The following is a 12,977-nucleotide window of genomic DNA, read 5'->3' as shown; positions in this document are numbered from 1 at the left end:
CATTTGGATGCTGAGTGAAAGGTTTCCAAGGGTCTGCCCACAGTTTCCACCATTGCAGATCCACTAAGGGTATGTCTACACTACCCGCCGGATCAGCGGGTAGTGACTGATCTATCGGTCTAGACGCAATACATCAATCCCCGAACGCGCTCCCCGTCAACTCCGGAACTCCACCAGGGCGAGAGTCAGAAGCGGAGTCAACGGGGGAGGGCGGCTGGTGATCCCACACCACGAGGACGCGAAGTAAATCAATCTAAGTTGATCTAAGATACGTCAACTTCAGCTATGCTATTCTCGTAGCTGAAGTTGCGTATCTTAGATTGACGCCCCCTCCCCCCCCCTCCCCCCCAGTGTAGACCAGGCCTAATAGTAGCAGTGCTAGAATAGATCGTTAGGTCTAGAGATGACAGTGGTTAAAATGCCTGAAGTCAGTCTACATTTGGGCTCCCACCACTAAAGCTGCATCAAGGAACAGTTAATAGTGGAGAGTTTAAAGAGAAACATTACTAAAAACAAAGCCTAAGAAAATGAGAAATTAGCAGTGCGCTGTCCCATCAACATCTTCTGCCAAAGCGCCTAACTGCACATTCTTTCTACTTCACCAACCAATAACGTTACACCCAAGTTAATTTCCTGATAATGGTCTTGGTTCTCTGCTCCAATATTACCCCGGTGCAGTGCAGTGCAGTGTTCTACCCTTACCAAGGTCAGTTCAGTTACACTGGCATAAAACTAGTGTAACAGAGTGGAGAATCAGACCCTGTCTCTTTAAAACTATATACCCTGGACGAAATCCTGGCCCCCCAAAAAGTCAATGTGAGTTTTGCCACTGACTTTCACATCGTCAGAATTTCACCCCTTCTCTCCTTCTCTTTACTACTGTGAAAAATAAAATAAATTTCTCTGTTAATACCAAATTTTACCATAATTTTAGTAACACAAGGAGACAACTACCAGCATCTAAACTTGGCTAATCTCTTAAAATGACTGTGTTTATTGTACAATTTTAAAGGCAGTAACAACTGCAGGATGGGTTTTAAAATGCCTCTGTACAGTACTATCACAGGCAAAGATTTAGGCTGAAAATAGCATCTCTTTCAGATTCACAGGAGGAAGTGCAGCGGGTTACTGTTTTTCAAGAACCACACACCAGTTTCCCTGATCATAGTAACTCTTTTGAATTCTTATGCAACCCAGGGTTTTGCAGGCTGCTTCCAGTTCTCCTTCACAGAACACATGATAATAGCGGTGGAAAACAGGACTGAATTCTTGCAATTCCTTAGAACCAGCTGGAAGCTGAAGGGCTTTGACACATTCCCCTTTCTTGTTAGTGCCCCCTTTCAGGTGCCAGGGAACCAGCACATCTTGAGAACGAAAGGATGTTCTGTTAGTATGAACAGGCAGCTTGGAGTTAATTACCTGCTTTGCATTGCCGCCTTTGTCCTTAGAGTCATTAAGGACTGGGTCAGAACATGCTGAGTCTTGGCTACCGTTGTCATGCATTTGATCACAGAACAATCCCCAGGCTACATCAGTATTGATTTCCTCCTCTTTCCCTTTACTAGCTCTCTTTTCCTTAAGGTACTTCGACTTCTGTTTGTTGTATTCCTGTTCCATTGCCCAGACGTAAATGAGTGCCTTTCCGCCAGGCCTTAGGAGCCGGGCTAATTCACGGACAGCAGCCAGTCTTCTCTCCTAGTAATGAAAAGACTCAATGAGTACATATGAAGTTAGTACATACGCAGGAACAGAATGAAATGGAACTGACAGCAACACCACTGCTGCAATGAACAGAAATGATTCTTCTCTGCTCTACCCCCAAGTACAAAACAGACTGGAGATTTTTTTTTTCCATCCTACTCTTTGGTTATGTGTTCGTAGCCTGACAAAAGTGAGCATACTCCCCACTAGTGGGTGATGATGAGTAAGGGGGCAGGGGAGTAATTCATTCATAATATAGTCAACCACTATGCACACGGGCTAGGCCAAAGCTGCATGGAAACTACTTTTTGTCTACAGTATGTGGTAACATCAGCTGTACTGATTTTATTCATTTTTATTACAAGTAGCACTGAGAGGTGCCAGTTGAGATACAGGCCCCACTGTGCTAGGTGCTGTACAAACACACAGTCCCTGCCGCAAAAATCTTACCATCTAAATAGACAAGATAGACAAAGTGTTGTGATCCCCACTTTATAGATGGAGAATTGAGGCACAAAGTCTCAGACTGAGCCAGGAATTTAATCAATGTCTCCTGCGTCCTAATACAGGGTCTTCCTCTCAAACGTCATTAATTGTAACAAGAGCAAAATGAAACATAGATGTCTACACAATCAAACCAAATTCTTAGAAGAAAGTGGAACAATACCCTGGGGGTCTGCACAGAGTGGGGAAATGACAGGGACGCAATACCACTGCAGATTCTGAGGTCTAAGGAAGTCTTTGAGTTGTAATACAGATATATTGCAATCTTATCACCTAGGACAGCACCCAGCAAGAAATGGGAAGTAACTGGAGAAGCAAAAGCAGCTGATAAGGAGAGGGAAGCACATGAAGACAATTTGTCAGGAGGAGCAGAAATGAATGAGGTTAGCTGGTGTGCTCTGCCTGCTGATCATCATACTAAACTCAGGCCTTGTCTACACTACAAGACTATTTCGAATCAACTTAGTTCGAATTTGTGGATTCGACCTTATGAAGTCGAATTTGTGTATCCATACTAAATACACTAATTCGAATTTCTGAGTCCATCTTCACGGGGCCCGCGTCAACTTTGGAAGCGGTGCACTGTGGGAAGCTATCCCACAGTTCCCGCACTCCCCGCTGCCCATTGGAATGCTGGGTAGAGCCCCCAATGCCTGCTGGGGGAAAAAATGTGCCGAGGGTGGTTTTGGGTAACTGTCATTATTGAACCGTCACTCCCACCCTCTCTCCCTGAAAGCGCCGGTGGGAAATCTGTTCGCGCCCTTCTCTGGTCAGTTACAGTGCGGACGCCACAGCACTGCGAGCATGGAGCCCGCTGCGATCATCGCTGCACTTATGGCCGTTGTCAACTCCTCGCACCTTATCGTCCACCTCTTCCACAGTCAGCTGCTGAGAAATCGGGCGAGGAGGCTCCGGCAGCGCGGTGAGGACAGGAAGTCACAGAATGGCGCAGACCTCTCACAAAGCAGGGTACGCCGCGCCATGGAGATCATGGTGGCAATGGGTCAAGTTCATGGTGTGGAACGGCGATTCTGGGCCCGGGAAACCAGCACGGACTGGTGGGACCGCATAGTGCTGCAGGTCTGGGATGAATCACAGTGGCTGCGAAACTTCAGGATGCGTAAGGGCAATTTCCTTGAACTCTGTGACTTGCTGGCCCCTGCCCTGAAGCGCCAGGACACACGGATGCGAGCAGCCCTGAGTGTGCAGAAGCGAGTGGCCATAGCCCTCTGGAAACTTGCAACGCCAGACAGCTACCGGTCAGTAGCGAACCACTTTGGCGTGGGCAAATCTACCGTGGGGGTTGCTGTGATGCAAGTAGCCCACGCAATCGTTGAGCAACTGCTCTCAAAGGTAGTGACTCTCGGAAACGTCCAGGACATCATACATGGCTTCGCCGCGATGGGATTCCCAAACTGCGGTGGGGCTATAGATGGGACTCACATCCCTATCCTGGCACCAGCCCACCAGGCCAGCGAGTACATTAACCGAAAGGGCTACTTTTCAATGGTGCTGCAAGCACTGGTGGACCATAGGGGACGTTTTACCAACATCTTCGTTGGGTGGGCGGGCAAGGTTCATGACGCGCGTGTGTTCAGGAACTCTGGTCTGTTTAGACGACTCCAGGCAGGAACTTTCTTCCCGGACCACAAAATAATGGTTGGGGATGTGCAGATGCCTACAGTGATCCTCGGGGACCCAGCCTACCCGCTAATGCCCTGGCTCATGAAGCCCTATACAGGCGCCTTGGACAGTGAGAAGGAACTCTTCAACTACTGGCTGAGCAAGTGCAGAATGGTGGTGGAGTGTGCTTTCGGACGTCTTAAGGGGAGGTGGCGGAGCTTACTGACTCGCTCGGACATCGGCGAAAAGAATATCCCCGTAGTTATTGCTGCTTGCTGTGTGCTCCACAATGTCTGTGAGAGCAAGGGCGAGACCTTTTTGGCCGGATGGGAGGTTGAGGCAAATCGCCTGGCTGCTGTTTACGCTCAGCCAGACACCCGTGCCGAAAAACTATCCCAGCGGGAAGCGCTGTGTATCCGGGAGGCTTTGAAAGCAAGTTTCCTCGGAGAGCAGGGTAACCTATGACTCTACACTTGATTTTAAGAGAAGCTGATCCTGGGCATGTGTCTCTATGTGTTGAGTGAGATCTGCGGTTACATACCCCGTTCTCCAAGTTTCCCCCACTTCCAAAACACGTTTTTAAACATATTAAATGGAACAGTTATTTTTAATAAATCTTTCCTTTACTTTGCATTTCTGTTCAGGGTTTGAAACATGGATGCATACTGTGCTGGGTACGGTGTGCACTGATGTACAGACCGCTTGTATAATACAGGACGGACATCCTCCTGCTCCTACATAGGTCTCTGGGGTGGGGGACGGTTTCAAGTGGTTGTGCATGTAGGGGTGGGTTTGCAGGAAGGGGCGAGTGGTGCCGTCTTTGCATACGGAATTGGATGCAGGCTCTGGGCTGTGGGTTTGGGCGTAGGAAGGGGTGAGGTGTGTGGGGGAAGGGTGAGTATCTGTCCGTGGATGAGGGCTCTTGTTGGGGCTCAGGGCAGCGGAGAGGATTGCGCCTACGGTGGAAGTGCATGGTAAGGGCAGCATGCCTTAACATTAGGGGGTGGCAGGCGCTAGGACCGTGGACAAGCGTACACATCACAGAATGACCCGGGGCAGCATACACCACACAGAGGGACCCTGGTGACTACTGAATGCAGTCTGTGTGTGCCCTGCAGTTGATCCTGCCCCCGATAGTCTGTACCCTGCTAATGTAGGCTATCCCGTGCAATTATAAATCCCCTGCCCCCCCCCTACATACACAGTCTTCTGACACGAAAGACGTGACGGAAAGAGTGAACAACAGCAAACAGCTTTTATTAATCTACTACATAGTGGGGTGATGAAACTTGGATTTGGGACTGGGGTGATCCTGTAAGGGAAGCGCTTCTAAACAGTTATAGCGTCAGAGGTGTGTGGAACATTAGCGCTCAGCTGTGGTGCAGTGACAGTTCTCACGGCCCCTACCGCCCCTCCGTCTTGTAATTTTCGGTGAGGGGGGGACAGGACTTATTGGCGTTGGAGGGTGGTTGCAGATACAGTGCAGGGGGACTCTCTCCTCCTGCCTGCGGTCCTGCAGAACATCAACAAGGCGCCGGAGCGTGTCCGTTTGCTCTCTCATTAGCCCAAGCAGCGTTTGAGTTGCCTGATGGTCTTCCTGCCGCCACCTATCCTCCCGTTCGATGTGTGTGCGATGCTGTTGAGAGAGGGTCTCCCTCCACTGTCTCTGCTCTGCCGCCTCGCCTCTGGAGCAGGCCATCAGTTCCGCGAACATCTTGTCCCTAGTCTTTTTCTTTCGCCGCCTAATCTGAGCCAGCCTCTGCGAGGGGGATGCCGGGGCAGTCCGGGAAAGATCAGAAGCTGTGTGATGGGAAACAGTAAATGATTTCCTTGAACAGATACATGTTTGCGAACAGTGAACACAGTCTAGTCAGTTTCTCTGAACAAGACCATACAGGGCACCAAGTCTCACAAGATCTCAGGAAAAGTTCGAGATTTCGGAATACGCTCTCATTGGCGGCGCCATTGCACAGGAGAGCGGACAAGCGGGGAGAGACAGCATAATCCGTCTTGCAGACAGTCCTGGTAAGCCTTAAAGTAGATCATGCTTATCAGTTAGTGGATAGCTGTGCTCTCCTGCTAAAGGCAATCTGGAAAGCAGAAAGGCTGAGCCTTTTCCAGCCCCTCCCGCCAGTGCACGGGAAAGATCAATGTCTGCTTGTTCTCTGTGGCCTCCAGCATGTGGCTGTTAAGCGAGGGTCGTTGTTATGCAACCTAATTGTAAACCGTTAACAATAGTAACAATACACTAATTGCCCGACTTAGATGCAGCCTGTCCAGACCGACATCACCCTGAGGCGGGTCACTCGCAATCAGAGAGAGCGGATGCTACTGGAAGCCCTGCACAGACCAGGACCATATGCAGCAATGCTGGTGGAGGCGATGATTCCTCTCTACATTAGGATCTCCTGGCGCGGAAGAGTGTGCTTCCATGGAGCACCGAATAAGGCACCTCTCCCCAGGAACCTCCTGCGGAGGCTTTTCGAGCTGCTCTCTGAGAGCTTTGTTGAACTGTCCCAAGAGGATTATTGTTCAATCCCTATATGTGTGGACCTACTATTTATATAGTTTGACATGTAAAATTTTGTATATAGTATTTCTATTTTTTCTATACCCGTTTTTTAAAAAATAAAAGTTTCCATGTTTATAGCACTTACCGCCTGATCCTTCCCCTGATTCTGAGTCCGGGTTAACGGGCGGGGAGGGTTGGTAGGGGATCTCTGTGAGGGTGATGAAGAGATCCTGGCTGTCAGGGCAAGCGGTATTGTGTTCGCTGTCGCCTGCGCCGTCCTCCACAAACCCTTCCTCATCTTCCCCATCGGCGAACGTCGCCGAGGAACTGTCCAGGTACACTATGCCATCCTCAGAGTCCACGGTCACTGGTGGGGCAGTGGTGGCAGACCCACCGAGAATGGCATGCAGTGCCTCGTAGAAGCGGCATGTCTGGGGCTGTGCTCCGGAGCGTCCGTTTGCCGCTCTGACTTTTTGGTAACCTTGTCTCAGGTCCTTGACTTTCACGCGGCACTGCATCGCATCCCGGCTGTATCCTTTCTCTATCATTGCTTTAGAGACCTTCTCGAAGGTCTTTGCATTCCGCTTGTTGGAGCGCAGCTCCGAGAGCACAGACTCCTCGCCCCACACACCGATCAGATCCAGGACTTCCCGGTCTGTCCATGCTGGGGACCTCTTTCTATTATTGGATTGGCCGGACTCCTCTGCTGGAGAGCTCTGCATCGTTGCAGGTGCTGCGGAGCTCGCCCCGATGTCCAGCCAGGACGTCAGATTCAAAGTGCCCAGACAGGAAAAGGAATTCAAATTTTCCCGGGTCATTTCCTGTGTGGCTGGTCAGAGAATCCAAGCTCGGACTGCTGTCCAGAGCGTCAACAGAGTGGTGCACTGTGGGATAGCTCCCGGAGCTACTAAGTTCGATTAGCATCCACACCTAGCCTAATTCGAGCTAGCCATGTCGAATTTAGCGCTACTCCACCTGTCGAGGTGGAGTACCAAATTCGAACTAAAGAGCCCTCTAGTTCGAATTAAATGGCTTCCTGGTGTGGACGGTTGAGCGGTTAGTTCGAATTAACGCTGCTAAATTCGAATTAAAGTCCTAGTGTAGACCAGGCCTCAGTCATTTCTCTGTCTACCATGTCCTTCTTCCATTTTATCTGTCTTCTTCACCTGTTTCTCATCATCTGCTTAGATTGTAAACTCTTAGAGGCAGAGACTCTACTTGATGTGTGCACTGCATACAGAACCTAGCACTTTGGGGCCCTAATCTCTGATGGATGATTCTAGGAGCTACTGCAATACAAATTATTACTATTATTTATATTTGTATTATAGTAGTGTCTAGAGGCATCAGCCCCATTGTGGTAGGCACTGTATAGACACATTGCAAAGAGATGATACCTGCCCCAAAGAGCTTACAGTCTAAGTAATCTAAATAAATATTAAATCTACATAATAACAACATCATCAAGGTGCAGCACAAGCTGATCTTATCAACCACCCCACATGTAACATCTCTTCACCTTTGGATCCTTTTAATGCCAGGGAGCAAGGAAAGTGTTGAAAGTTTTTGAGGAGGAAGGAGTTGCAGGAGACAAGAAGAGAAAGGAATCAGAAGGGATGAAGTGGCTATATCCATCCCCTCAGGCCTTCATCCTCCCTGCCCATACCCTCTCCTCTTTTCTTTCCCTCCCATTTCCTTTTGCTCCCACTTTCTCTCCTCTTCTGAGATCCTCTTTTGCCATTCACTTCCTAATGGGACAAGCTGGTGACCCCTTGTGAGATCTACAGATGTGAGAGTGGACTTACTGCTGTTGAAAAATGGTGGATTACAGCGATGGAGATGCAGGCATCACAAGAACTATTTCGAACTGGCACAGACAACGCGTCACAGACAAACGCCTGGAATTTCTTTTCTCCACAGATGTCCACCAAGTTTTGGCTACGATCACAGCCAATCTGTAACAGAAAGGGTATTGTTAAACTGCTGGTTTTCAGAGGAAGATAGTTACAGGAATGGCTCCATCAGTCTCTTCTGTTCAGACACTACACTGGATACATTTTAGTAAAAAAATAAGTTTTAGTTAAAGGGAGAAAAAAAAAAGTCCACATTATTTTTCTGTTGCTGCTCATTTAAAATTGGCTTGTGGGGCACTGGACTCTAAAGCTGTTGATTATGGATCCTTGATTCTGAAAAGCATGAGTCAGAATAGCCTTGGGACTGCTTGGGATAGTTCTCAAGGTACCCAGGCTATGAACCACCTTGTTACTTCCTGCCTCCAGCATGAGGGAGCCTTGCCTGTGCTAACTGGGGATTTGCTCCATAACACCACGAGCCTGCCAGGCACTCAAACACTCTCCTCTGGGCAATGCCAATCCCGTCTTTACCTTGCCGATTAACAATCGATGTGCCCCAGTCCCCTTGAAATATTCCCCTGTGATATCCATCCCGACACTGGCTACTCACAGAAATCCCACATCCCCTGCTCTAAAAGGAACAGTGCACCCCAATTTACCACCCTTATATCACCACTCCTGTATCATGCACAGTACTTGTGAGCACTTATAATAAAACAAAAAAAAAATCATACAATGCAAATTAGGGCCTGTGCTTATTAATGACCTTTCCTATTTAATAAATAGGTTTTCCCCAACCGAAAAGTTCAGTCTGTTGCAGAGCTGGCTGGCTTCCCAGGAACCAGGATCCAACCTTTCATGACCCCCCCACCTCCCAAGATATCTCCTCAGTGAATGGATGCAAAGTGTCTTTCTCCACCCTGTGAGATACTGAATCAGTCTGTTATCTTTACTCACAGCCAGGGTGATTTCTGGTGTGAAAGTAGAATGAATTATATTGTAAAAATAAGAATGGATTAAAGAAATGCTGTGTGTACCTTTAAGCAAACGAGCTGAATTGCTGCAATCCAGGTGTCAGGAATGCAGACATTAAGGTAAAACAATTGCTCCATTTAAGGGCGATTGGTGAAGTATTAGCCTTAGATCGATAAGAGTTAGTAAGGAAGTAGGATATGCATGCTGTGCCCCAGGTAAATTTTACAGTTTTGCTCTCTTTGTCCCTTTGTTTAGTTCCCACCCTTTTATTTGTATAAATAAGATAGTTCTAATAAAACAGAGTGATCTGACAAACTATGAGTCCTGAGTCTAACTTTGACAATTGTCTGGTATAATGTTCCCTTTTTACCTCCAAGTGGTTTCAATTGTTGGCAGTTGTCTTTCGTGGTTTTCCACTGACTGTTCGGAAATGGGGCAAAGCTAGACAATCCTGGACTAACCAGGGAAAGGTGACAACTCCCTCCTGCTTAAATGGGTCATCACCGAGTCATCTGATTCCCTGGTGACTAACTTTTACTCCAAATCTATAAGGCATTATTTCAATATAGTTACATTATTCCTTACATATTACCTGTACACACATCTTGTAATGATTATGAGTATTAAGTTACAAGCTTTCAGTAGAGATCTCACATGCTATCCTGTATGGATAAATACCATGACAGTGGTGTATTAGGTGTTGTGAGTTTGTCATATCTGAGACATGAGTTGCTTGAAAAGAACAGGGAACTCTTTGCCAGTTGGCCGCAATGGGCCTCTGTGTCACACTGCTCCAACTTACATTATTGACATTTGGTCCTTAAGGTAGATAGGAACAGGGGAATGGAGTTCTGCCCTGCTCCTGATATTCCTTCTCTTCCTTCCAGCGGTTGGCTTTACACAGGGAGGAGTACCTGTAGCTTCACACAGTCCTCCATCACAGGAACTGTTCATTGGCTACTTATTATCCAACCACTCTGCACCGTGTGAGCAGTGTAACGTGTCTGACTGGTAACCCCTTAGGTATTTAAAAACTTGGGTAATATCCAACAGATAAACTCCTGTATCAATGGTAAAACTCTCATTCATTGACTTCATTGGAGCCAGGATTTGGCCCCTAGATGCCAAATACTGAACTCCCCAGAGTTGGATTTTCCAATGGAATAAAGCAATTGAGCTCTAACTCTGGTGGTGCTGCTACTCGTGTCGCTATAGTAATTGCTATAAAGATTCACTACACATCAACATTTCCTAGTTTCTGTTTGAGTACAGGAATGTGAAATGTATCGGTATAGACTTTCCAGCCCCAAAATTTCATCACAAACACAACTGTTAGAATTGAATGCACAGTATATACCAAGGGGGATGGGCCACAGGGTCAGTCTTAGGGCAGATTTCATAATATGGTATTTCCTTAGTTTGTACTTTCCTCTGCATTCAAGGCAAGAGTAGCATCTACAAACATCCTTTTACATGCCTTACATCAAAAGAATAAATCAGCGATGAGGAAGGAACTTCTGTAAAACATACCTGCAGTGATGCACGCATCTCTTTGATTTCCAGGTCTACCACCTGTATTAAATTTAATAATCAAGCTACCAAAATATATTCCAAATGCATGTTGGCTGAAAATATTAAATTTATTTTTGTTTTAAATAATCATCGATAGGCAGATAATGGAAAACAAGATTCCTAAATAATATTTGCTGGCAGTATTTGTTTTATTTGAAACCAAAAGAATTCCAAGTCAGCCTGAATGGGAGAAGAACAGCAAACAACGTGTTCTGACTAATCAATTTACTAAAGGTGACAGCATAGTTTAAATTTAAAAAATCTCCGCTGCATTAATTTGTAAAAATTACTATATGGAGAGAGAGTGTAAGAAAGAGCTGAGTTATCCATAATACCATCATATTTTCTGGGTTCAATCTAGCTTAGTTTTTGAGCGTACAATTAAGGCTTGTTTGCAAATGTCCAGCCAAATTTTGTGATCTGACTCAGGCAAAATTCCTATTGACGTCAGTAAAAGTTTTGCCCAAGTGAAGAAACTGCAAGATTTGGCCCAAAGTAAATGTAGTTGTTCCGAAAAGTGCTGAATTGACAGCTCAGGAAAATGGAATCCTTTTACACAATAAAAGCCAGGTACAGCATGGACAGTGGCACTGCAAATTTGCACACGCTGCCCTGCCCAAGTGCCTCAGTACAGCCCTGAAGGGATCAATTTAATGTTGTTCAATTTCTATTTAATCTTTGGCCTCCCCACTGAGCTTACCAAAACCTGAGCCAAATGATGCCTAATTTGGCTGGTGATTGATAGGAGGAGGACACTTGTCCATGAAGAAGTAGGCAGAGATCCCAACTCGTTTCACATTGAAAACCAATGGTAGTATCTTCTAATCACTCTCGCCCTGAGCTGAATTCAAACTGATGATCTTTATGTGATAGGCTCAACAGCTCATTACCAGTCTGTCACAGAATCCCCTGCGGTTCCTCCTACAGGGGCTGGCAGAACCTGACCATTCCCAGTTACCTACACTGAGTGGTTCCAGCTTTCCTCTGAGTGCCACCCTGCACTGGGCTTGGATCGCAGGTTCTGACTTTCATCTGTCCAGGTGGGTGTTCCACCCCTGCTCTGCCTCAGGCCTCGCCCCTGCTCCATCCCTTCCCCCAAGGCCCCACCCTCGCCCTGCCTCTTCCCACCCCTGCTCTGCCCCCTCCCCATAGACCGCACCCCAACTCACCCCTTCCCACTCTGCCCCCTCCTCTGAGCACACTCCACCCTCGCTCTGCCTCTTCCTGCCCCCGCTCTGCCCCTTCCCCCAGCACCTCCCACCCACTGCCAAACAACTGATTATTGGGGCCCACCAAACAGCAGATTTTTTTTCCATGGGTGCTCCAGCCCTGGAGTCAGTGCCTATGACTTGGATCCTTCCTTTTAAGGAGCTGCCCCCTCCATGTTTGACAGGCCTCAGAGGTATACCCAGCTAGGACAGACTGTGCTCTGAGGAGCTCTTCAATTCCTTTCTGACTGGGGTAGGATCTTATTCCACAATACACCCACTCACACCTAAGAACAATTTGGCCCTACACTTGTACAGTAGAAATGGGCTTGGTAGTGTGAATTAAATAAAAACCACAGAAATGACCTTGCAAGAGACCACACTGTACATTAACGAAATCCAGTGACCTGAAACTAACTGAGAAGAACAAATCACATGACAGCCAGAATGTGAGGTCCTAATTTGCATCTAAATTATATGGAATAATTGTGAAGTCAGGCTTACTTATGTCATACTTATTAAAGTGAACCCACTGCCCAAAACAAAAAGATTGTATCTTGTGATGAACAAGGAGACCTTGAAACATGTTGATTACAATGCATAGCGGATCTACAAAAAGTTCACTAGGCTTAATATAACATTGTAGTCAATGTAATTATGATAGAACCTATGTGTCTATGCATAAGGACTGAACACAGAGAATTACCATAAATCTATCTGTTACGGGAGTTAAGCAAGTTTAAGATCCTTACTAGGATAAGCACGGGATGACTTTATTTATATATAGTTACCAAAGAATTATAATTATCATATTCCATCATTCCTTCCTTTCCCCACTGTTACAGAAAATAACAGCGAGGACAGCATCCCTTGCTGAACAAAACAATATTTAGAAACTTATCTTGACAAAAAAAAATAAAATGCTCCCCGTTATACATAGGGCATTTTCTTAATTATTTATTTTATTTTTAATCAGAGAGCAGTGTAAGGGAGAGGGTCTGCTAGATGATAATATGGGGCACTTCTCTG

At 46.6% G+C, this 12,977-nt stretch overlaps 1 protein-coding gene across 1 annotated transcript in view; it reads right to left on the bottom strand.

Annotated features, from left to right (window-relative positions):
- Window positions 1–974: 974 nt before the first annotated feature.
- ALKBH8 (alkB homolog 8, tRNA methyltransferase) overlaps window positions 975–12,977 on the bottom strand; it is a 91,066-nt gene continuing 79,063 nt past the window's right edge. The window contains exons 11-12 of the mRNA XM_045018584.1: window positions 8,146–8,295; window positions 975–1,695 (exon numbers count right to left, since the gene is read on the bottom strand). Of these exons, the coding sequence (XP_044874519.1) occupies window positions 1,126–1,695; window positions 8,146–8,295 (720 nt within the window). The 3' untranslated portion in view covers window positions 975–1,125. The remainder of the gene's footprint in view (window positions 1,696–8,145; window positions 8,296–12,977) is intronic.

This window comes from Mauremys mutica, chromosome 1 (genome assembly GCF_020497125.1).
Source record: "Mauremys mutica isolate MM-2020 ecotype Southern chromosome 1, ASM2049712v1, whole genome shotgun sequence".
Classification (NCBI taxonomy): Eukaryota; Metazoa; Chordata; order Testudines; family Geoemydidae; genus Mauremys; species Mauremys mutica.
Note: the sequence above shows the minus strand (reverse complement) of the source record. Positions and strands in the feature narration are given on the sequence as shown.